The sequence below is a fragment of the Artibeus jamaicensis genome, unplaced genomic scaffold (genome assembly GCF_021234435.1).
Source record: "Artibeus jamaicensis isolate MK-2021 breed Jamaican fruit bat unplaced genomic scaffold, CSHL_Jam_final contig_1803, whole genome shotgun sequence".
Taxonomy (NCBI): domain Eukaryota; kingdom Metazoa; phylum Chordata; class Mammalia; order Chiroptera; family Phyllostomidae; genus Artibeus; species Artibeus jamaicensis.
In genome coordinates, this window is record NW_026521356.1 from 1,694,560 (window position 1) to 1,720,046 (window position 25,487).

The 25,487-nt window shown below is 42.4% G+C and overlaps 1 protein-coding gene across 4 annotated transcripts in view; it reads left to right on the top strand.

Annotated features, from left to right (window-relative positions):
* The window catches only part of MOCS1 (molybdenum cofactor synthesis 1), a 39,457-nt gene that overhangs the window by 1,741 nt on the left and 12,229 nt on the right, over nucleotides 1-25,487 (top strand). For 3 of the 4 annotated variants that reach the window (XM_037146199.2, XM_037146200.2, XM_037146202.2), the window contains exons 2-3: nucleotides 5,356-5,482; nucleotides 6,718-6,885. In XM_037146199.2, coding sequence (XP_037002094.2) covers nucleotides 5,356-5,482; nucleotides 6,718-6,885 — 295 coding nt within the window. Of the gene's footprint in view, nucleotides 1-506; nucleotides 589-5,355; nucleotides 5,483-6,717; nucleotides 6,886-25,487 lie in introns of all 4 variants that reach the window. The other variant, XM_037146201.2, reaches the window with a different exon arrangement.

The window sequence follows — 25,487 nt, forward strand, 5'->3', positions numbered from 1 at the left end:
GTAAAGTGGGAATAATAGTGTCTGCTCCATAAGGTAGTTATAGGGATTAAAGGAGTTAATGTATATACATGCATACTTAGAATAAAACCTGGCACATGTAAGTGCCATGTTAAGTATGCATTTGTTGTGGTTATTATTATCTTCGTTGCCATTGGCTGGTGCTGTCATCTTTCAGTGCCCTCCTACCTGGACATTGAAGATAGTCATTCTGTCAGCTGTTTGATCACAGACCTCCCATTTTGGACGCTCCTCACTAGGGTTATCTTCAGCAGACAGGTTGTTCCTTGAGTGCTGGATGCTGCCCACCTTTCTTGGAATTTCCTCACAGTGTTTAACACTGTCATCTGCAGGCACTGAAGTCAGCAGATATTTTTGGCTTTTTGGGACCCAACTAGTGAGGGGGCACACATTGTAGGAAAGCACAGGAAAGGAAGCCCCAAGTTTTCACCTTTGCTCTGCCTCCAATTTTACCTGGCCCCTGGGGTGGTCACTTCTTCCCTCCTCAGGTCTTTAAAACCAGAGGGTTGATCCAGTCCATATTTACACAGTGGGACGAGGGCACAGACTGTCTTTAAGAGACTCTCAGAGGTGAGACAAGTCTGCAGATTATATGTATATGTATATGTATATGTATATGTATATGTATATGTATATGTATATACTCAGCCTATCCTTGGAGCTTGCCCATTGGCAAGAGCAGGGCGGGGGAAGGTGCCTGGGACCACGCCCCCCTTTCCCTTTCTGCAAAATGCCTGTTCCCATGACCCCCACAGGGCCTCGGCCCTGTAGTTTGGGGTAGGGAGTTGCTTGGAGAGACAGACAGGAAAGCCACTGGGTACATAATATTCTGTGGTCAGGGTGTGGGTGTAAGAGAGATGTAAGGAGTGGAGTGGGAGCCGGCTGTGAGAACAGTGGGAAGGAGTGTCCGAGGATAGGTTGAGCAGCTTCTACATGTAGAAAAGGAAGTGGTGGTGGGTGGCTCAGTGGGGAGGTAAGAAGGGGAGACAGCTACTTGCCATGGTGATTGGGGTAGCCCAAACTGTCTTCTCTATAGGGCTTACCCCAGTCCAGAAGCACTGCACCCCTTTTTTTCCCCCTAAGGCTCCATGCAGGCTTTGTTGGGGCAACAGAGGGCTGGCCTCAAGTCCTGGGCCTGCTGCTTGGGACAGCGGGGAGAGGGACTGTGCAAGACCAAGGCGTCCAGCTGTGCAAAGGGCTGGGAAGAAAAGATGTTGGAGAGGGGGTTATGGGGGAAGGAACCCAGCATAGGAGAAGGTAGGAGGGGACAGCAGGGCTTGGCCTGGGACAGGACACATGGAGGGAAAGAAGACAGAGGGACAGCAGTGTGTTTTCTTAACTCCCAGCCTGCCTAGCTCTTTAAAAGTTTGCTCTGGTAAAGTGTGGCATTTCTTGTCAGGAGCCAGAGATGTGAAGACTTCACACTTAGTCGTGGGGACGAGGGAGAGGCAGGTGCTAGGCCTAAGTCCTCTCGCGTATCAGAGGTTACTTTTGAGGCACCCGTGATATACATCACCACAAATAGCAGGTCAGTCAGGGCCAATCATATTTGCGTTTGGCATGTACTTTTTCTCTTGAATAACCCCACTACTTACCATATACTGTGGAGCTCCAATTTTACCTGGACCCTGGGGTAAGGTAAAATTTTACCCCCACTCCCCAGGGGCTGGCCTTGAGCATTGAAATCAAATACCCAAGGTTATGAATAACAGCTAGGGGAGGCACTTAGTTCCTTTGTACCACCATCCCCCACCCACTTCTCCATCCCAATCTGTACTGGGCAGGGAGACAAGACAACCAGTAGCAGGTGGTAGGCTGCTGAGTACCTGGTTAGTAGCACTAGTATCGGTGGTCCTGGAGGGGCACAGGCACCACTGTCCTGCTTTGGGTGCATGACAGCAAGTCGGAAATCCCAGTTGTGGCCCATCTTGCAGGACTGAGGAAGCTGACAAAGGTGGGAGGACTAGTCACAGCACAGACAGCTAGTGCTCCTCATGAAATAATTGTTTGATGACTGAATATATGTAAGTAGGAGTTATTTTAAGAAAATGCCAGGAATCACATATTTAATGCCTACTCTGCCAGGAACACCTCCCATTGAGTTATGTAGAATTTTTATCCACACTTTATGGATGAGAAAACTAAGGCTTAAAGAATTTAGCTCAAAGGCTATGGTAACAGAGCCAGACTTGTAATTCAGGTTTATCTACTCCCAACTACCCCTGGAGTAAAACAGCAGCTTTTCCTGCTGTGGCTGGGCCATGGTTCTCAGTCCCTGCTGCAGAGCAGGAAGCTGAAGACTTCAAACAAAAAAGCAAGGCTGGGCGCATCCCAGAGCAGTTGAGTCAGAGTCTTTGGTGTGGCTCTGGCGTCAGCACTTAACTCTTCAGGTGATTTTGATGTGCCAGAGGAGTTGAGAATCACTGTACTAGGTAGCCTAAACCATTTTAATAGTAGAGTCCAGCCTGGAAGTGAATGATGTAACTATGTAACATCCAGTTACTCCAGTGTAACTGGAGTTTTGCACACACTGCCTTTCTCTGTGGAATTAGGGACCTGTCCATGTGTTCATTGACACAGTTTGCCACTTGCTACCAACATACTGTGTGGACACCAGGATATGGAGACATGCAGGAGGGCTTCCCACACAGGGGAAGCAGCCTGGTAGAGGCTGAGGCCCTGGGAATATGAGCAGCTAAGGGCCTCCTACTTCTGATATGTCCAGCCCTCCTGGCTGAGAGGCATTGCTATCTACCCTGCCTGGTGCAATTCCCTCTGAGTCCTGGGCTCATTTGACTGGCGGTGCTGTGTTTTGCTCTAGGGGATATAAAGCAAAGGGGAAAAAATCTAGAAGTAAAAGTAGGTCGTGCAGTGTTAGAGGAGAAAAGAGGCAGGGATGAAGCTTGTTAATATCGGAAAGGGAGTGTGTGTGTGTGTGTGTGTGTGTGTGTGTGTGTGTGTGTGTGTAGAAGGTGCGTCAGGTACTGGCAGTAGTCTAAACGAATCTAGATGAGGTCACTCCAGATCTCAGCAGTGACATCCAGCCCACCCCTCCCGTGGCCAGGACAGAGTACCTAATTCAGTTCTTGGATGCCCCATTGCAGTGCTTGCTCTCGGATTTTCTGCTGAGTCATATTCCTTGGTCCTCTACTTGTTCCCAATTCCTGGATTTATTTTGGCTCCTCCTTCACCCAGCTGCCTCCCCTGTGTGTTCAGGCCCAGGCATCTTGGCAAGTCTGGAGTTAGCTTCTGGGGTAACAAATGAATGAATTGCAAATAGTGTTGACGGAGGGGCAGGTGCAACATTGCCACAAATCTGGATTACCAGGTATCTGACCTCTTGGACTCAGGTGGCCAATGGGACTTTTGGCTGTGGAATGTCCCTGCCCCACCCCCAAGACTACCAGTGGAAAGGCAGGGGGTGGGGAGGGAGGGAGGAAGGCACTTTAGGGTTATAGTGGACTGCAGTTCAGAGAAATGAATGCTGCTTGCTTGACATGACTATGAGCAGGGTTTCTCAGGGGACACAGGAAACTGGTCTCAGTGTGGGCAGAGCGAGGTCAGTTGGATGGAAACAGCCCTCCCCCAACATACATACTCTCATTCCTCTTCCTCTGTCTCCCGAGCCAATCTATGGCCATTGGAGAGATAAGAACACAAATGCTCAGAAATCAAATTCAGTTCATCTCCAAAGGGATATTTTCCTTAAGCTCTCCAAATGGTTCTAACGTACAGACAGGGCTGAGGAGGTCACTGAAGTAAATGTTTCTCCCTCCTGGGTGCAGGCGAAGTTACCTTGGACTTCAAGAGTGCCTGAGCCCCCTTCTGCTTTCTTTGGTTATACAATCATCATAATCCTGCGTGTTTACCTACCAGCTCCCCTCCCCTTCCTTTACTTAGCCCATTATTCTCTTCTTATTTTACAACTGGGAAAACAGGCCTTGAGAAATTAGGGAAGGGGAGGCGTGACCTTCCCCAGTATGTAAGGTCACACCTGGTGCAGAAACCAGTTCTTGTCCCCAATCCAGAGCCCTGCCCATAGACCTTATGGATGACTGCCAAGGTCATGATTTCTTTGTTATAAAGATTCCAAAGAAATGACTTCTACTGATCTGGTGGGCTGTCTGTCCCATGTATCTTCTTGGACTCGCCCTATGCAGTTAGACAAAAGAATTTAGAACTTGGAATCAGAAGACCTGGCGTGCCAGGGGTACTCTTGGAAGCCAAGCCTTAGTTCTAATAATCCTTTATGGGGAAAGTGTGGGACTTGAAGAGAGAACATTTTGGGGATCTTAAAGATGCTTTGCAAATGTTCCTTCTTGCAGTGATTATCTCATCAGCATCTGTCTTGACCCAGGGTTTAGCTTTCAAGGTGGGACCAGATCAGACTTTGGAAGAGGTGAGGTTGGCCACCTCCCTTCTCTCCCCAGCAGGAGTTTGGGCCTTGCAGGGAACCTCCAGCAGCCCCCTTCCCTTTAGGCCTCAGACAATGGGTACATAATTCTTCCTTCTGGCAATGGGTGGGGTGAGTAATCTCTGGGTGGTCATTCCAGTCCCCCCATTCTGCCTTCCTGAAGGCCACATTCTGCCTTCCTGTTGGCCACATTCCTTCCGCAGGTTTCCCCACGTATGCTGTCCTTGCCCCAAAGGCTTCTGGGTGAGGGGAGCCCTCCCTGTGTGTCTGCCTTCCTAGCTGCTCCTGATGGCTTGGCCTGTTGGATCCTCCTGAGCAGTCGGGACGCCTGGCGGAGCCCGGCCAACTGGGAGACAGTCATGGGGGAGACGGCTTTTGTAACACCCAGCCCCAGAGTTAGTGATTTTGCTTTGAGCCCCTTCTGTCTCCCATTGTAAAGGGAAGGAATGGGAGGCCTTGGCTGGAGAGGTGGCTCACCAAGTCCCAGGCAGTGCAGTACGGTGCCACTGTCCCTCTCAGTTACTCCCTCTCTCCCTCCTCCTTTCTGGACCTGCTTGCCAGCTGGCATGGTTGCCGAGTACCGAGTGGCATATTCTCTCCCAGTGACCTGCCCAAGAGATACTGGAGATATTTGTTCCTGGAGAGGCTTCCTTTGAGGGAGGGGTGGGCATGCCCCGCAGAGGTCCCACTCCCCCAGGGGCTGAGTGTCAGGGACTGGGGATAGGCCGTTCCCTCAGGCCAACCTGTGGATGAGGGCCAAGTCCAGCTCTCCCCGGACTGCAGAACTCACATGGATGGAAAGGTTACAGGTGCTGCTGCACAGAGTCAGAGATTGGGGGTGTTAGTGGGAGGGGGGCTATGCCCTAGAAGTGGGCTTTCCTAGCCCCACTCCTCTAAGTTTCCTCCCCATCCTGTCCTTGCAGGAGCTGTCCAGGCGGAGGCAGTTCCTCAGGGAGTTTGCGGCCCCCTTCTCTGCCTTCCTCACTGACGGCTTTGGCCGCCATCACAGCTACCTGCGGATCTCCCTCACTGAGAAGTGCAACCTCAGATGTGAGTCTGCTTCCCGGGCCTCTTTGGGCTCCTGCTCCCCTGCTGAAGTCTCTCCTTGTCAGGAATCCTTCTCAGTCCTCCCAACTCCTCTTTCTACCTTCCCCACAGGGGCAAGATTGGGGTCTCAGCTGAGTTTTATGATCCTGGAAGCTGGGTTCTACTGGGATCAGATTTGAGAACAGAATTGCTGTTGTGTTTGGGATTGAGATTGGATCTCTGTCCCTCACTCATCAGTGTTCTTTCTTCCCCCCTCCTGTCGCCCTGAAGTGCCCAAAGATCAGGCCACACTAGACACTATAAACATGTGAGATCCATAGTCCTCGTTTCATGGTCTCCCGTAGACCGCTGTGGGCTGTATCCACCGCTGCGTGAAGTTTGTTGGCCCCTTCCTTCCTCTCTCCCTTCCTTCCTCCTCTGTAGCTCACAATAGAAATGTGTTTACTTCTTGGCTCCATAAATATATGTATATAGTAAATTTTAACCAAACAGTACTTACTCCATGCAGCACTGATATTCTTACATGTTCTGTTGAGTCTTAAAATACCAATTCTGGACCCTTCACTAATTTGGCTAAATGATCTTCTAACAGATCTTGCCAATCCTTGATAACACGGTACCGCTGGAACTGATGGTGGGGATGGCTCCCCTTCACCTGCCAGGGCTCACCTCACTTACCCCATTCTGCTACCCTCACCCTGAACATGTAGTCCTGGAGTTTCCCAACCTATGAGACAGCACTGACAATAACCTGAAGTAGGCTGTTCACAAGAACACTTATAGCTGCAGAGAACAGCGGCTTTTACTAGGCCAGAGAATTCTTCATAGCCTTTTTTTATCCCATGATGAACACACAGGCTTTATTTGCCAAAACTAGATGAATTGAAAAAGGGTGAATAGTGCCAAAAGGCAAGGGCCCAGGAGCCTGGCCCTCTAGGCAGGCCAGGCCCAGCACTGCGGAATCAGCATCTTGGTGACCCCCTACCTCAAGCCAGCCTCCGACATCTGCCCAGTTATCTTTAACTGCCACTCTCAGCTCCCCCACTGTGGGAGGGAATGTTACCATTTCATAGGGACAGAGAGAATCTGGCCTGGGGTCTGTACTGCCTCATATTTGGCAAGGACTCTCCTCACTGTCTGGGTGGGGTCCAGGAGAAAGTTCTGGCCTGGTAGGGGCTTTGGGACGGGACACATTATCGGTATGACTGCCGTCATCCCTCCCCATCCCCTCCCTGCAGGTCAGTACTGCATGCCTGCGGAGGGTGTCCCACTGACCCCCAAGGCTGACTTGCTGACCACAGCGGAGATCCTGACACTTGCACGGCTCTTCGTGAAAGAAGGCATCGACAAGATCCGGCTTACGGGCGGAGAGCCGCTCATCCGGCCGGACGTGGTGGACATCGTGGGTGAGTTGGATGAGCGCTGTCCCCGCTCCTCCCAGCTCTCCTCTCATCCAGCCGAGCTCCAGTGTTGGTATTGGCAGCTAACGTTCATTGAGAGCATTATGCTTGCTAGGTCCTTCCACCCTCTGAGACAGGTACCATTATCGTTCCATTTTGTTAAGAAATAAGGCACAGGGAAGTTTAATAACTTGCCCAAGGTCACAAAGCTGTTAAGTGCCAGAGCTCAGAGGTGTGCCGTCACATTTATTTATCTATTTACTTGTATTTCTTGATTTTAATGAGAGAAAGGAACAGGGAGAGACAGAGACATTGATTTGTGGTTCCACTTATCTATGCATTGCCATCACATTTAGACTAAAGTCCTCACCGGGCCTGGAGGCCCCCACGATTGGCCTCTGCTCCTCCCTCCCCACTCCGGGCCCAGTGCCAGGCCCTCGCACTTGCTGTTCCCTTTCTGGGGGTACAGGGCTTGCTGCCTGCCTCATTCCGCTCTCAGGCCTCCTGGACCACTCTAAAGTACATCCCTTATGCAGATGTCAAATTATAACCTGAAGCATAAGTCAAAAATAAGATAATAAAGTATGAATACACTTCCACATAGACACTCCAGCCACTGTCTGTCCTAGGAGTTGGCAAAGCTACAGCCCCCAGGCCGAATCTGGGCTACCACCTGTTTTTGTGTGACCGGCAAGCAAAGAACAGCTCTTGGGTTTCTGTAGACTGAAAAAAAAACAAAACAAAACCCCAAAGGATTGGATTTAGTGACCCATGAGAATTATATGAAATCCTAAACTCACTATCCATTAATAAAGTTTTATTGGAATGTAGCCGCACCTCTCATTTACACATTTCCCATGGCTGCTTTGCAGAGTCAAGTGGTTGCAACAGAGACCATGTTGCTGGCAAAGCCATAAATATTTACTGTCTGGCTTTTTGCCTTTTTTTGACGTTATGCTATTTGGTTGTATGGGTTTTTTGTATGGTCTCTCTCCGCCATTCACTAGCACGCAAGCCCTCAGGGAGCCGTGGCAGGGTTTGTTCCCAGCTGTGTTCCCAGCCCCTGACACGCAGGTGGTGCTCACGGAGATGTGTGGGATCAGTGGAGAGTGGTTCAAAGTATGATCTCTGAAGTGTGATCCAGCCACGTGTGAGTCTCTGCTGTGCCTCTTCCTGACAGCAAGTTTTAAAATCCAAGCCTTAGGATAGATACAGTACCTAAGTTATGGTGTTGAAATGGGGAGGAAACTCGAAGGAAATGCTCAGCATTTTCTGTGGCATGTGCTCTGTAAGGGGTGGCCCTGCACTTCTTCTAGCCCTAAGGTCAGGCAGAAAGAGACCTTTGCTCCTGTGACTGTAGATAATGAAACCAGAGGAAGATAAGGGTCTTTGTTCTTGCTTGCAGAGCCTACTACCCGTTCACCCCCACTCCTGCCCCAGCTGCTCTGGGCAGGCTCTCCCAAGCTCCATGCTCTATGTCTCATTTGCTGGCTCCATAAATGTTCTCTGGAGTGTGTTCTCCTTTGTCTGGCACTGTGCTGGGGCTCAATGAGCCTCAGACACAGCTGTCCAGGACCCACGGCCCATTGACAGAAGCAGCTGCTGGAGCCTGCCATGTGACAAGGAGCCCCCGGAAGGGGCGCGGGAACCCCTGACAGCCCTCTCCTTTCTCCTCCCCATGGCCAGCTCCCTCCACCCCTCACTAGTCACTTGGCCTGGGATCCTGCCATTATTTCTGGGCTGGACAAGCTGTCCCAGGGGAGCTGACCCCCTGTTTCAGGTGGCTCCTCAGCATTTCCAACAGAGGCTTGGTTCCAGGAAAAGGCTGAACCTGCTGACCCTGGCTGGCTGCCAGGCCCAGCCCCCTTGTTCAGGCTACTTTGTCTTCCCTCTGGCAGGCATTCCACCTTAAATCCCTGTGTTTTGTGCCAGGGCCTGTGGGAGAGCAGAGGGCACAGGAGAGCGGTTGGGGGGGGCATCCTGCTGGACAGAGAGGGATGACTGATCAGACTGGAGGACGCAGAGTGCTCTAGGGAAGCTGCCGGCTTGCGAGTGAATGTTTGGGAAGAATGGAGCCAGGAACGTTGTCAGCTGTTTCCACTCTGTCGCTGCCTGGCCGTGTGAACTTGTGCCTGTTCCTTTCCCATTGTGGGCCTCAGTTTCCTCAGCTGTGCTATTCTCCACCTCAAGAGCTTTCCTGCTGTGATGGTCCATGGTCATTTGTCCTGGCTGATAGCAGGGGGACCAGGGTTACTAGTTAGGAAAGGCCCTGGCTGCAATGAAGTTTCTTTATGTTGCAAACCAGGTTCTGTTTCCTGCCTCCTAGGGTGTGGGTTAATGGGGAAAGACTGCCCTCCCCCTCCCCCAGTACTCCAAAAGGAGTGGCAGCTGCAATGTCTTGAATTCCTATGGTGCCCTGCTTGCTAACACTGGCCTCTCTCAGCCAGCTCCTCTGACCTTCCCCAGAGGTACTTCTTCAGAGCAAAACTGCCCTGAGTGGCAGGGCCCAGGAGGGAGCAACAGTCAGCTGAGATGTTCACAAACACTTGTCCCCACCCTCCCAGGTTTGAGTTTCCAGAGACCCCACTCTGGGGTAGAGTGAAAGCACTGGCAGGTTTCCCCGAGCCTGCTGTCTTGATTTCTTGGGGTCCCTGCCTGAAGCACTGTCAGCCTTGGGCCTGGTGCTGCAGAACTTCCCGTGGGAAGGCAGCTGAGCCCGCCCTGGCTCTGTCTGCTGTCATCTGTGATCTTCTCTGCCAAGTCCTAGATGCCCTGGCACTCCTCCAACACAGCCCCTGTGTTAACAAGTTCCTCTGCCCCTTCTTTTCAGCCGAGATGGGTTTAAAGCAGCTCTGTCCAATAGAGCTTTCCCAGGTGGTAGAAGTGTGCGAGAGCTGGGATGTTGGTCCGATACAGGAGACAGCAGCCACAATAACTTTGAGCTTTGGACATGTGGCTGGTGTGACTGAGGAACTGAATTTATAACTTTGTTATATTTTAATTAATTTAATAGCTATATGTGGCTAACAGCTGCTATGTTGAATAGTGAATGTTTGGGATTTCCCAAGAGAAATATGAAAATGGGAAATAAATACACAAGAACTATAATAGTTTTGGAGGAGTTGGCAGACCACTGTTTCGGATCCTAACTTCAAGAGTCACTTGCGACTGTCAGATGAGTCTCACTTATCTTGAGAATCACTGGGTTGGTCCTTCAGCCTTTTCCTTTTTTTTTTTCTTTTCTTCCTCCCTCCCTGTCCTCCTCTTCCCCTCCCTTCTTACCTGTCTTGCGCTGTGTTGTGGAAATGAAGATACAGGGAGCATCTAGATCTCATAGCTTTAAAGTCCATGAGAGGCCCAATGCAATAAGGAAACATTAAGCACTTTCGAAAAGGGGTGAAGCTTTGTTTTTGTTTCATTTTTGATGGACTTTAGTTGATCTTTAATTCATGATAGTCTCATCATTGGTCCATGCATGGCCTGTTTTACTTTAGTCATACTAATTTATTTATAAATTTTAATAATGTTATGCATTCCCAGGTAAGCCAACTACCTCACCAGTATTTTGGGGGGTGGGGGAGAGGATAAGAACATTGGCAATAACTTTTAACCACAGATGTGGACTTCTCTATCCTGTACCTCCCCCACTCAGAGAAACACTCCTAAATTTTGTGTTCATCATTGCTTTTTAAAAATGAGATACAGTGCTTTGAACTTCAAGTATCACACTGTGCGTAGCCATTCAGAGCTTACTGTTTTGACACAGCCGGAGTTCATGCCGGTCGCCAAGTCCGTTCCTCTTCTCTGTGATCTGCTGTCCTTTACGTGAATACTCACAGTCATGTTGGTCATGAGCATTTGGATTGTTTCCCGTTTTTTGATGTTATAAACTTTGCTGCTTTAGACATATTTATTCCCATTCAGCTATCCTGCTGTATAGTTTGTCTAGAACTATAGACAAATAGCTGGGTTACAGAATATGTGAATTGTAGCTTTGGAAGACAGTTTGACATTCTCTTATTAAGTGGTTGTGTTCATTTACACTGTTGCCAGCAGTACCTAAGCAACCCTGTCAAACTCACATCTGCCCTGGCACTCAGTGTTGCCTTCTGGACTATTGGCAGTTCAACAGGTGTAAATGGTATTTTGTGTGGCTTCAAGAATGAGGTCAGTCATCTCTTCATATCTTTATTTTTTATATGCACATGTGTATAAATATATGTATATGTATTTACACATACACATATAAGTACATACACAGAAATACATGTATATATACACGCATATGTACATGTGTTTGTGTGTATATATTTCTTTTTCTGCATAACACGAGGTGGTGTTTTGCCTATTTTTTCAGTTGGTTATTTGTCCTTTCATATTGGTTTGGTAAAAGTTCTTTATGTTGCAAATTTCTTCTCCCATTTTGAAAACAATTGCCACATTTTGTGTAACAGTTCTTTGAAGCAATGGCAGTTCTTAAATGTATCCGGTTTTTATCTTTTATGGTTAGTGTTTCTTGCATCTTGTTAATGAAACTCCTCATCCAAAGTCAGAACAACTGGCTGGTTTTTCACTAAAACATCTAACATTTTGCTTTTTACATTTGAGTCTTTAGGTCATCTGTGGGTGATTTGGGGGCATCCAATTTTATTTTTTTCCATGAGATAGTCATTTTTTCTAGTTTCTTTGTATCACGTAGTCTCCACTTCCTCTGTAAATCTGCCAGGTGGGCATTGCTCTGATTTCGGTTCTGTTCCGTTCTTTCAATTAGTTTGTCTGTCTCTGTGCCAGTGTCATGCAGTCTTCGTCACTGTCGCTGTGTGGGAGGTACGTCTGCCATCCTGCAGGGCAGGAAGCCTCTTTGTTTTCCAACAGCACTATAGCTGTGCTAAGCTTTGTCCATGTGAATTTTAGAATCAGCTCACCAAATTCCATGGAAAATTCTGTTGGGTTATTTTTGGTTTTTTATTGTTTTAAAATACGTGTAACATAAAATTTACTATCTTAACCACTTTTAGGCATGCAGTTCAGTAATATTAAATATGTTCACATTGTTGTACAGCCATAACCACCATCCATAGTCATAACTCTTTTCATCTTGTAAGTCTGAAACTCTCCATCTATTAAACAGTAAATCCTGATTCTCCCCTCTCCTCCCAGGTCCTGTCAATCACCATTGTACTTCTGTCTTTATGGTTTTTGGCTACTCTAAGAACCTCATATAAGTGGAGTCATACAGTATGTATCTTCTGTGACTGGCTTATTTCACTTAGCATAATGTTCCCAAAGCTCATCCATGTCATAGCATATTATAGAATTTTCTTTCCATTTAAGGCAGAATCCATTTATGAATATACCACATTTTGATAATCCATTCATTGGTCAACTTAGGTTACTTCCACTTTTACCTGTTGTGAATGTTGCTGCTATGTACCTGGGATAGCAGTACCTCTGTGAGATCCAGCTTTCAAAGAGAGAGAAGTAGAATTGCTGGGTCATATGATAGTCCTATTTTTTATTTTTTCAGAAACCTCCATACTGTTTTCCACAGTGGTTGTACCATTTACATTCTCACCAACAGTGACAAACACTCCAGTTTCTCCACACAATCTTGCCAACACTCGTTTTTAACCTTTTTGATAGTAGCCATCACAATAGGTATGAGGTTGTATATCATTGCAGTTTTGGTTTCCATTTGCTTAATGGTTAGTGATGTTAAACATCTCTTCATGTGGTTATTGGCCATTTGTATATCTACTTTAGAAAAATATCTTTTCAAGTTTTTTGCCCATCTGAACTCAGTTGGTTTTTCTGGTTGTTGTTATTACTGAATTTTAGGAGCTTTCTGTTATTCTGGATATTAATCCATAGTGGGATAGATCTGCAAGTATTTTCTTTCATTCTGTGGGTTGCTTTTTACTCTATAGATTTTTAATGCACAAATTTTAAAATTGTCACAAAGTCCATTTATCTTTAGTTGCCTGTGCCTTTGGAGTTATATCCAAGAAGTCACTGCCAAATCCAATGTTGTGAACCTTTTGCCGTGTGATTTCTTCCAAGAGTTTTATTGTGTTAGGTCCTTGATCCACTTTGAGTTAATTTTTGTATATGGTATTAGGTAAGGGTCCAACTTCATTTTTTTGCATGTGGATATCCAGTTTTCCCAGCCTCATTTGTTGAAAAATAAACCCCTGTTCTTTCCCCCTAGAAAGAACTATTGGCAGCCCCCTTAAATATCAGTTGATTGTATATGTGAGCATTTATTTCTGGTCTCTCCATTCTATTCCACTGGCCTGTATGTCTGTCTTTAGGCCAGTACCACACTGTTTCCATTACTGTAGCTTTGTAATGGGTTTTAAAATCAGGAAGTGTGAGGCCTTCTGTTTTGTTCTTTTTCAACATTATTTTGGCTATTCAGAGCCTCTTGATATTCTATTTGAATTTTAGAATGGGCTTTTCTAGTTCTACAAAAGAAGTCATTGGGAATTTGATAGAGATTGTACTGATTCTGTTGATTGCTCTGGGTAATATTGACACTTAACAGTAAGTCTTACAACCCATGAACATGAGATGTGTTTCCATTCATGTATGTCTTCTTTAACTTCTTTCAGCAATGTAAAGTTTTCATTTCAAAGTCTTTCTCTTTGATTAATCCTAAGCATTTTATTATTTTTGATTGTATTATACATTGATTGTTTTTGTAATTTCCTTTTCAGAATGTTCATTATTTGTATATCTGTTGGGATTTTAATTGTATTAAATCTGTATGTCAAATTGGGGATAATTAACACCATTTTTATTCATGTACCCACCAACCCAAAGCCATCTCCCTTCTTTGCCTTGCTTTTTGCTCCAGGTAGCTGAACCCAGGGCACAGCACCACCCAGAATCTCTTGCCTGTTGAGTTCCCTGTGGGTTGGGTCAGCCAGTGAGGTCAGGTTATTTCTTACTGCTCCCTGCACTATTTCTACACTGGGTTTTTTGACAATAGCTGTATTCCTTCTGGGACTAGAACTCCTGTTGGGCAGCCTCTCCTCCATGATGACTTCACTGGACTCCTAACTTAATCTCCTCTTCATGTCCCTTTGGCCCTAAGTATAGTAGTAGGTCCCCAGTGTTGCTAGTCTGAGTGCTGTACTATTTATTCATTGTTGGGGTCCCTAATTCTGCCCACACCTCTGTAAGTAGCCCCTTCAATAAAGTCTCTTTATTTTAACAATCTAGGGTGAATTCTATTTTGTACTAGGATCCTGACAGATACAGTGTCATTTTTTAAATTAAATTTTCTCATTCCGTTATTGTTGATTTATTGACTTTCCTTTCCTGTGAATGCTACGATATGTCTGTTTAGGTTATTTGGTGTTTTCTATACTAGCAACCATATCATCTGCAACTAAAGATAATTTATTTTTTCTTTCCTATTTGTATGCCTTTACTTTCCTCTTGTCCTATTTCACTATCTAGGATCTTAAGTACAATGTTGAATAATAGTGGCAATATGAAACTGCCTCTAATGTTTCCTCATTTAGAATGTTTCTTATACAATTTATTTTTATAAAAAACTTTTATAAGGTAATGAATCTACCTTCCTAGTTTACTAAGTCTTCTTATTATACATTTTTATGTATGTTTTGATAATTTATGATTTTTTTCTTTACTATTCTGAATGACATTTATAGCTTTTCTGATATTAAATCTGTAATACACTCAACCTAGCCCTGGTATACTTTGTATTTATCTACTTTTAGGTTTAGTAGGTTAAATTTTATTTACATTTTTGCATTTATATCCATGAATGAAATAGTCTTATAAGTTTCCTTTCCATAATTTCGGTATTAAGTTTCAAAAACTGAGTTAGGTCAACTCAGTTGACCTCAGTTAGGTCGTTTGACCTAACTCAGTTTTTGAAACTTAATAGTCCATTTAGGCTGCTATAACAAAATTCCACAGATTGGATAGGTTATAAACAACAAACATTTATTTTTCACAGTTCTGGAGGCTGGAAGTCCAATATCAAGGTGCCAGCATGGTCAGGTGAGGGCTCCCTTCTGGGTGGAATACTTCTGAGTGCATCTTCACATGGCAGAAGGAGCTAGGGAGCCCTGTGGGGTCTCTTTCACGCGAGTGCGAATCACTGTACCCTCGTGACCTAATCATCTTCCAGAGGCCCTGCCTTTTAATACCATCGTATTGGATATTAGCCTTCCACATGTGAGCTTGGGGGCACAAACATTTAGACCATAGCAGGTAGTATTCCCTCTTATTCTTTTATCTGCAAGAGTTTATATTAAACTGCGGTAATCACTTTTTTTTTTTAAGATTTTATTTATTTATCTTTTAGAGGGGAAGGGAAGGAGAGAGGGAGAGAAACATCAATGTAACCCTCCGAATGCAATCTCGCTCAATCCACTGGTAATCACTTTTGAAAGTTTAATCTCACCTGTAACATTGTTTCTGCCTGGTGTATTCTTCGCAGGGAGATTTTGAACTGCTGTTTCAATTTCCTGAATAGTTATTGTACTATTCAAGTTCTCTACTTCTTTGAAATCAGTTTTGGTAGGTTTTTTTTTTAAATTTTTAGACATTCATTATTTCTGATTTTAAATTTATTGGTGTGAAACTATTGGTAATATTTTCTTATTATCTTTTCAATCTCAGTTTTACTTGCAATTTTGTCCTTTTTTATTCTTAATGTGTTTTATTTGTGCCTTATCTCTTTTTCCCCCTGATAGGCTTTGCCAGAGGTTTGTCTGGTGTGCTACTCAACAAGCCAGCGTTTGGAGTTGTTGAACCTCTTATGGTATATTTGTATTCCATTTTATTACTCCTGCTTCCATCCTGGGATAGCCTATTGCTTTTATAATATTTAGTTCTAAATATTTGTTAACTTTATTTTGATTTGTTCTTTCATTCGTGGACTACTTAGAAGTAATGATTTTAATTTCCAAATATGTGAGGATTTTTCACTTACATTTTTATTATTAAATTATAATTTAAGCATAGGGTAGTTGGATAATATATCTATATGGTAATTATTTAGAATTTGTTGAGATATTTTATGATCTAGTATATGGGCAGTTTTGTAAATGTTCTGTGTGTGCTTGAAGAGAATGGTGCATCTTTAATTATTGGAGGGAGATATTTATATTCCTTCCTTGGATCCAGCTGATTAATTTTATTGTTCAGTCTTCTGGTCATATCTCTGTCTTTACTGGCTTCCTATCAGCATGGCCTGCCAATAATAAATGTGCAGATTTGTTCATTTCTGTCAGAGGTATTATTGCCCTTTATTTTACATATCCTTGAGGACATTTATTAGATTTACATGTGATTAGAATTGTTGTCTTCTTCATAAATTAAACCTTGTATCACCGTGTAGTGAGTTTCTCTCCATGACAATTTGTTGGGCCTGACCTCCATGTATGTATTTTATTTTATTAAAGCTGTATCAGCTTGCATATAGCTGTAGTAAAACTTCAATCTATTTTCATTGTTTTACTTTATAAACTTTTTTGTGTGTTCTTATCCTTTAGAAATGTCTCTTATAACAGTGCCTAGCTGCCACTTTGGTTTTTTTCTTAAATCAAATTTGACCATCTCTGACTTTTACCTGGTAACTCACCAGTTATTCTAGTTACCTATATTGTGATTATTGACATATTTGGACTTGTTTCTACAATCTTTTATCTGCCATACTTTTTATGAGGGTTTTTTTTCTTTTTTGGCTTTTAAATAAATGATTTCTCCTTCTCCCCAAGAACTTTAACACGTGTAGGCCCTTGATTTTGCCAACCCACTTATTGTTGATATTTTCTACAATTATCTTGTAGGTTATCACAAATAGTCTTCCCCTGTGTCTCTTGTAAGCACACTGTTTTTTAATATAACAACAAACTTTACTGAGGTGTTTGATCTCCCATAATTGTTGCATCTTCTAAATCTGTTTTTCATCTCATTTATTTCCTCTAACAGTTTTTCAGTGTGGGTCTAATGGGGAATCTAATTTTGATAGCAAATCTAATTAAATCTGGCAAGCCAGGTAGTTTTTATAAGGCTGTAAAGTAGTAGCAGTTTGATAATGTTATTTGAATGCATACAAAATTTTAGGTTCAAGATTCATTTCTTTATTATGTTTCCCTGCATTGTCTCCTACAGCCAGTATGCTGTTGGGAAAGGTCTGTCCTTTCTTGTTCTTGGCAGGTGGTATGCTCTTTGTTCCTGGAAGTTATTAGAGTGTTTTCTTTGTATCTGACTTTCTTAATTTTTACTAGAATATGTCTAACATAGGCTTTTCCTCATCCATTCTGTTGACATTGAAATTGTTCTTTCAATACTAGGCGGTTTGTTTTAAAGTTGGGGAAAATGTTCTCCATTGTTTCTTCATGTATTTTCTTCTCTCCATTTTATTTTTTAAAATATATTTTATTGATTATGCCATTAAAGTTGTCCCATTCCCCCCCTTCATTCCTCTCCACCCTACACACCCCCTTCCCACCCACCTTCCCCTCCTTTAGTTCATGTCCATGTGTCACAAGTTCTTTAGCTTCTACATTTCCTGTACTATTCTTGCCCTCCCCCATTTATTTTCTACCTACCATCTATGCTACTTATTCTCTGTACCTTCTCCCCCTTCTCCTCCTCCCACTCCCGTTGCTAACCCTCCATGTGATCTCTATTTCTGTGGCTCCACTCCTGATCTAGCTGGCCACTTAGTTTGCTTTTGCTTTAGGTGTGGTTGTTAATAACTGTGATTTTGCTGTCCTTTCACTGTTCATATTTTTACACTTCTTTTTCTTAGATAAGTCCCTTTAACATTTCATATAAGGGCTTGGTGATGATGAACTCCTTGAATTTGGTCTTATCTGAGAAGCACTTTATCTGTCCTTCCATTCTAAATGAAAACTTTGCTGGGTAGAGCAATCTTGGTTGTAGGTCTTTGGTTTTCATGACTTGGAATACCTCTTTCCAGCCCCTTCTTGCCTGTAAGGTGTCTTTTGAGAAATCAGCTGACAGTCTGATGGGAACTCCTTTGTAGGTGACTGTCTCCTTATCTCTTGCTGCTTCTAGAATTCTCTCCTTCATTTTAATCTTGGCTAATGTAGTGATGATGTGCTTTGGTGTGTTCCTTCTTGGGTCCAACTTCTTTGGGACTCTGAGCTTCCTGGATTTCCTGGAAGTCTATTTCCTTTGCCAGATTGGGGAAGTTCTCCTTTATTATTTGTTCGTGTAAGTTTTCCTCTTGTTGCTCTTCCTCTTCCCCTTCTGGTACCCGTATAATTTGGGTGTTGGAATGTTTAAAGATGTCCTGGAGGTTCCTAAGCCTCTCCTCATTTTTTTTGAATTCTTATTTCTTCATTCTTTTCTGTCTGGTTGTTTCTTTCTTCCTTCTGGTCCACTCCATTGATTTGAGTCCCAGTTTCCTTTCCATTACTATTGGTTCCCTGTGCATTTTGCTTCATTTCACTTAGTGTAGCCCTCATTTTTTCATCTAATTTGTGACCCAAATCAACCAGTTCTGTGAGCATCCTGATCACCAGTGCTTTGAACTGTGTATCTGATAGGTTGGCTATCTTTTGGTCGCTTAAAAGTATTGGCTCTGGGGCTTTGGTTTGTTCTTCTGATTGAGCCATTTTTTGTCAGGTTATGCCTATTATGTATGAGTGGCAGAGTCTTAGGTGTTCACCAGGGCAGGGCAACCCACATCACTGGGTTGTGGCTCTGTATGTGGAGGTGGGGTCAGAGAGGAAACAATGGTGCTTGTTCCATGCTCTCTCGGATTTTGGTCCCCTCTGCCACTTCCCACAAGCAAATTGGGCCCTTCTGGTGCTGGTTCCCGCGTGGGTGGGCTTGTGTATGTTCTAGGACCCTGTGGGTCTCTGCAACGAACTCTCCAGTGAGGCTAGGAGCCTCTCCTGGCACCTCGACCCCCGAAAGTTTTTTCAATTGGTGCTTTTAGGCTTTATTTCCTGGCACTGGGGTCCTGGGTTGCTCAGCCTGTCTCATTGCCCTTTTTTTGCCTGATTTATCTGCACGTGAATGTGTTCCGTAGTAAGCCAACCACCTCATGCATCTCACTGGGTTTGCTCGATTCCTCCCCACGCCCAGTTCTGCTCACCACCGCCTCTTCCTACTGCGACCCCTCTCCATTGGCTACCAACTCTGCCCCTCTTACCAGTCTGGAGGAATGGTTCCTTGTTGTTGGACTTTGATACAGTTCAATTTCCTGTCTGTTCTGGTTGTGTTTTTGTTTCTAAATCTTTGTTGACTTTAAATTTGGTTGCGTGAGCAGGCACAGTGTCTCCACCTACGCCTCCATCTTCAGTGGAAGTCTTCCATTTTAATTTTTTTCCTGGGACCTCTATTATCTAGATGTTGCCCCTTCTACTTATAGCCTCCACAGTTCTTAAATTATATTTTGATTTCTTAATCTCTCTTCTTTTTCCTGGGAGAGCTCTTTAATGCTGCCTCCTAATTCACTAATTTCTCCTCTGTGTATATTATTGTTCATCTTCTGTCTTGTGTTCTTTATTTTATAATCATATTTTACTTAGTATTTTCCCTTGTTTTTTAATGAAAATTTTTGTTTATGTTGTAAATATCCTTTACTTTTACTGTATTTATAATGTTTATTTTACATACCTGATATATCTGTTTTAATAATTTTTCTTTTATTGCTCATATTTTAGATATCTTTTTCTGAGGGGCACAAGTTGTACTACAGGGTGTCCTTAGTTTAGCCTGTAAGTTTGTTCCCCTAGAATATTAGCTTTCTTTATGGCACTGGAAATGTTTGATATACATCCCAATTCTCAAGAAAGAAGATGTCAAGGAGTTCAGTAACTATAGGACCCTTGCTCTAATTTCCCTCGCAAGTAAAGTGATGCTTAAGGTGATTTGCCAAAGCTTCTTCCTCATGTGGAACAAGAAATGCCTGATGTTCAAGATGGATTTGGAAAAGGAAGAGGCACTGGAGGTCTAATTGCAAACATATGCTGGGTACGGGAAAGTTCCAGACAATTTCAGGAGGAGGTCAGTCTGTTTTACAGACTTTTGATAAAACCTTCAGTAAAGCCTTCAACTGCTTTACTGGATCATGAAAAGCTATGGGTTGCTCTGAAAGAAATGAGTGTGCCCCAGTACTTGATTGTCCTGGAGTGTAACCTGTGTTGTGAACAGGAAGCCACTGCCAGGACAGAATATGGAGAGAAAGAATAGTTTCCTACAGGCAAAGGTGCATTTTATGTCCCTATTTATTTAATCTGTATACAGGACATATCATACAAAAAGTCTGGGATAGACTCAGAAGAAGGAGGAATAAAATTGGTGGAAGAAACATCAATAACTTAAGAAATGCAGATGACACCATCTTACTTGCAATGATTTGAAACAACTTCTGACGAATTTGAAAGAAGGAAGTGTCAAAGCAGAACTGCATGTGAACATCAGGAAGACAACGATGACTACAGAATAAAAATAGCTTTAACAATTTCCATGCCTTTATTCTCTACCTTAAAGATTTTGCTTGCTCTGTTTCAGCATTAGTTCAAATGGAGACTGCAGCCAAGAAATCAAGAGAAGGCTGAGACTCAGAAGGGCAATAGAAGAATTAGGAAAGATTTTCAAGGGCAAAGATGTGTCATTTGACACCAAGGCTAAGATCATCCATACACTCGTATTCCTAGTTACTATGAATGGATGTGAAAGTTGGACAGTGAAGAAGGCTGATAGGAAAAAATGATTCATTTGAAGTATGGTGTTGGAGAGCTTTACAGATATCCTGGACTGCCAGAAAGATGAGGGTCCTAGAACAAATAACCCTAGAACATTACTGGAGGCAAAGATAATAACACTGAAGCTGTTCTACTTCTGGTACTTTATGAGAACAAGGGTTCTTTGGAGAAGACAATAAAGCTGGGAAAATAGAGGCAGCAGGAAAAGAGGAAGACCAAAATACGAGGTGAACAGACTCCATGAAAGAAGCCATAGGCAGGAGTCTACAGGAGCTGAGCAGGGCTGTTGAGGACAGTCCATGTGGACATCACTCATTCATGGGGTCATCAGGAGTCAGAGTTGACTTCATGGCACATAACAAACATAACACTGCTTAATAGAAAAAGGATCAATGCCAGATTTTAGTCTTTGACAGGTGTCGGGAGCTCAAGACCTCAGAACATCAGTTATTCACTCATGTTTGCCTCCCCACCAAATGACCGGCCTTGTCATGTGAAGCTGCATGGGCTGCCGTTCATTTTAATTATGATGAGAACGGCACCTCCTGAATGTCTAAAATATGACATTCCTTTAGGTCTTAGTTGAACCTCCTTGTTCACTTATGCTTGCATTCTCTGCCAGCCACCTTCAACCCCAGGCTACAGCCGCCCTCCCCCATACCAGTTCAAAAGGCCTGTCCATCTTTCTATGAGTTTCTCAAGATTTTCTTATATTAATGTGCTGGATTCTGTGTTTCTCTGGAATCTCCCTTTATGGAGGGAACCGACAACTACTGCTAATTTCCCTTGTTGGCAGAGCCCCAGAGTAAAGTTTTTGGGTTTTTTGCTTGTTTGTTTGTTTGTTTAAAACAAGTTTTATGTTAAAAATTTATTTTCTTATTACAAAAGTAATACATGTTTATTTCAGATAAACCAAAAATATATAACTTTTTAAACAGCAACCACTGTCAGCCTACTGTTTTTTTCTGCATTTAGTTTTTAACTACTGATTTGGTTTGGTTTTTTACTTTTTTTTTCTTGATTACAGTTTACATTCAGTATTATTTTATGTTTAAGTATACAGCATAATGGTTGGAAAATTATAGAATTTACAAAGTCACTCCCCCAATAAGTCTAGTACCCATCTGACACCTAGTACCTAGTTATTACAACATTATTGACTACATTCCCTGCACTGTACTTTACATCCTCGTGACTGGTTTGTAACTGGCCATTTGTCCTGGTCATCTCGCCTTTTTCGCCCAGACGCCTGGCCTCCCTCCCATGCGGCAAACCTCAGTTTGTTCTCTGTGTCTGTTGGCCTGTTTCTGTTTTGTTCATTGATTTTGTTCTTTAGATTCCACATTTAAGTGAAATCATGTTAGCTACTATTTTTAATCTGCTTCCTGAACTTACTATAGCGTGTTTATCTCTTGACATTCTAGCAAATTATTGTGCAGAGTCATTTTTGACTGCATAGACTCCATCATCTAGAGGTTCCCAACCCACGGCCATGGGCCTCATGAGGCCCAGGATAGGATCACTAGGCATGAGGCCCAATACAAAATTCTAAATTTACTTAAAGCCTTTTTTTTTTTTGCTCATTAGTTTCATTAGTGTTTGTGTATTTAATGTGTGACCCAAGACAACTCTTCTTCTTCTACTGTGGCCCAGAGACACCAAAAGGTCAGACACCCCTAGAATTTGGCCAGTTTTCTATTGTTGGGTCAGAATGATTTCCCCCTGCCTTTTATTATGCATTTCTCTCTAATAATCATCCTTGTAAATAAGTATTGTTTACATCCATGATTATTTCCTTAGGTAAACTCTTAGAATGGAAATTTTAGATCAAAGGCTTTATAAAGTACCATACATAACTTCTCTGTAGAAAGGTCACACAATGCTAGTCCTACACCATGAGCACAGGCACTTCTGCACAACACATCTGAACTGATGGTTAGATTTGTGATTTTTTGCTGCCTTTTTCTCAGTTTTCTTCCAGTCTTCACTTGGGCACTTCACCCCTGGATTCTGTTCTTCTGCAGAGCTAAGCTGATTCTTCACCAAGATTCATGCGTTCATATGGTTTGAAATGAGTTTTATCTCTAGACAAGTAAATGTAAAAATCACATATAATAATACTACTGACCAAAGATAACCATCATGGACATTTTGACACAGTATCTTTTCTCTAGATTGTATTAGATTTAAATGTGAGTAGGTGTATTTTGTTGTTCCTTCTTGTTTCTTGTGTTCGACCTGGGAGAATTCCTTTGCTGAGTGTTCCAGCTTATTTGCTCTTCATATGTGTCCATGCTCTTCTCATCAAGTTACTTTCTTTCTGTAATTATATATTTTATAACTTTCTATATATCTCAATATTTTTATAACTATATGTATTTTATCTCCATAAAGAATGTGTCTTCCTATAACCATATATATTTTATTTTCTAGAGTTTTAATTAGTTCTTTTTCTCATTTCAGAATGTAATATTTAAACCCTAGAGAATGTTAACTCTGATTTTTTTGTACTGAGATATAATTGGCACATAACATGTGTTAGTTGCAGGTGTACAATATAATGAATTGATATTTGTATGTACGGCAAAATGATCTCCCCAATAAATGTAGTTAGTAGGCATCACCACACTTAGTTATACATGTTTTTTCTTGTGATGCGAACTTTTAAGATCTACTGTCTTAGCAACTTTCAAATATACAATAGAGTATTAGTAACTAGTCACCATGCTGCAGATTACTTTCCCCAGGAATGATTTACAGCTGGACGTTTATACCTTTTGACTGCGTTTTACCTATCTTACTCACTCCCGCCATCCACCTCTGGCAATCACAAATGTGTTTTTTGTATCTGTGATTTCATTTTTTAAATTTTTTATTTTACATATAAATGATATCATACCATATTTGTCTTTGTCTGATTTATTTTACTCAGTATATTGCCTTCAAGGTCTATCCATGTCACAAGTGGCTGGGTTTATATGGATGAATATTCCTTTGTGTTTGTGTATGTGTGACATTTTCTTCATTCATTCATATATTGATGGACAGTTAGGTAGCTTCCATGTCTTGGTTTACTTTAAATAATGCTGTAATAAACAGCATTTGATGTAGTCTAGCTTGTTTATTTTTTCTTTTATTGCCTTTGCTTTTGATATCAGATCCAAAAACTCATCACCAAGACCAATATCAAGAAGTTTATCACCTGTTTTTCTTCTAGTTTTATCATTTCATATGAAGTCCTTGTTCCATTTTGAGTTAGTTTTTTGTATGGTATAACACAGTGGTCCAGTTTTATTCTTTTGCATGTGGCTGTGCAGTTTTCCCAACATCATTTATTGAAAAGACTTTCCTTTTTCCATTATATATTCTTGGCTCCCTTGCCTTAAATTAATTGAACATATATTTGTAAGTTTATTTCTGGGCTCTTGATTCTGGTTCATTGATTTATGTATCTGTTTTTGTGTCAGTACCATACTGTTTTGATTACTATAGCTTTGCAACATAAGTTGAAATCAGCAACCATGATGCCTCCTCCAGCATTGTTCTTCTTTCTCAAGATTGTTTTGGCTATGTGGGGTCTTTTGTGGGTCCACACAAATTTTAGCATTCTTGTTTCATTTCTGTGAAAAATACCATTGGAATTTGGATAGGGGTTGCATTGAGTCTGTAGATTGCCTTAAGTAGTATGAACATTTTCAAAATACTAATTCTTTCAGGACATGAGCACAGAATACCTTTCCATTTATTTGTGTCTTTTCCAATTTATTTTATCAGTGTTCCAGAGTATTCAGTGCACAAGTCTTTCACCTGCTTGGTTAAATCGATTCCTATGTTTTTTACTATTTTCAGTGTAATTGTAAATAGGGCTGTTTTCTTAATTGTTTTTTCTGATAGTTTGTTATTAGTGTAAAGGAAACAGATTGTTGAATATTGACTTTGTATCCTGCAACTTCACTTAATTTGTTTGTTCTAACAGTTTTTAGGTGGACTGTTTAGGGCTTTCTATGTTTTACATTGTGTCATCTGCAAACAGTGACAGTTTTACTTTTTCCTTTCTGATTTAGATGACTTTTATTTATTTATTTTTTGCCTAATTGTTCTGGCTAAGACTTCTAATACTGTGTTGAATGGAAGTGGTGAGAGTGGGCATCCTTATCTTGTTCCCAATTTCAGAGAAAAAGCTTTGTGCTTTTCACCATTGAGTATGATGTTCATGGTAGAACTGATATGGCCCAAATGTGGCCGTTATTATGTTGAGCAACATTCCTTTTATATCCCTTTGGTGAGAGTTTTTATCTTGAATATATGATGGATTTTGTCGAGTGTTTTTCCTGTATCTATTGAGATGACTATAAGTTTTTTGTCCTTCATTTTATTAATGGTGGTATACCACACTGATTGATTTGTGGATGTTAAATTATCCTTGTATCCCTGGAATAAACCCCACTTGATCTTGGTGTATGAGCCTTTTAATGTATTATTAAATTTGGTTTGCTACTATTTGTTGAGGATTTTTGCATCTATGTTCATCTAACTCAGAATTTCAAAAGAATCATCTTCTTTTACCTCTCTCACTTCTTCCTCTTTCCTTTCTCTATTTATGGAATTTATCTTTCTTTCTCAGCACTGTCTTTAAATGTTTGCTGATTCTGTGCTATCCTGGCCTGGCTGCCACTGCTGTTTCTGCTTATGCTGGTTGCCCCTGAGGTTGTGGACAGGGACATGAGGTCTTGCTAGGCTTCTGGGCTTCAGGGTTCCCGTGTCTCCTGAGCATCAGCAGCTTACTCGAGACTCCCCCCACCCACTTTGGCTAGTGTAAGCACTCTATTTTGGGGGTAAACGCTGCTGCCTTCTTCCTGCTTCTAGGAATGAGAAGAA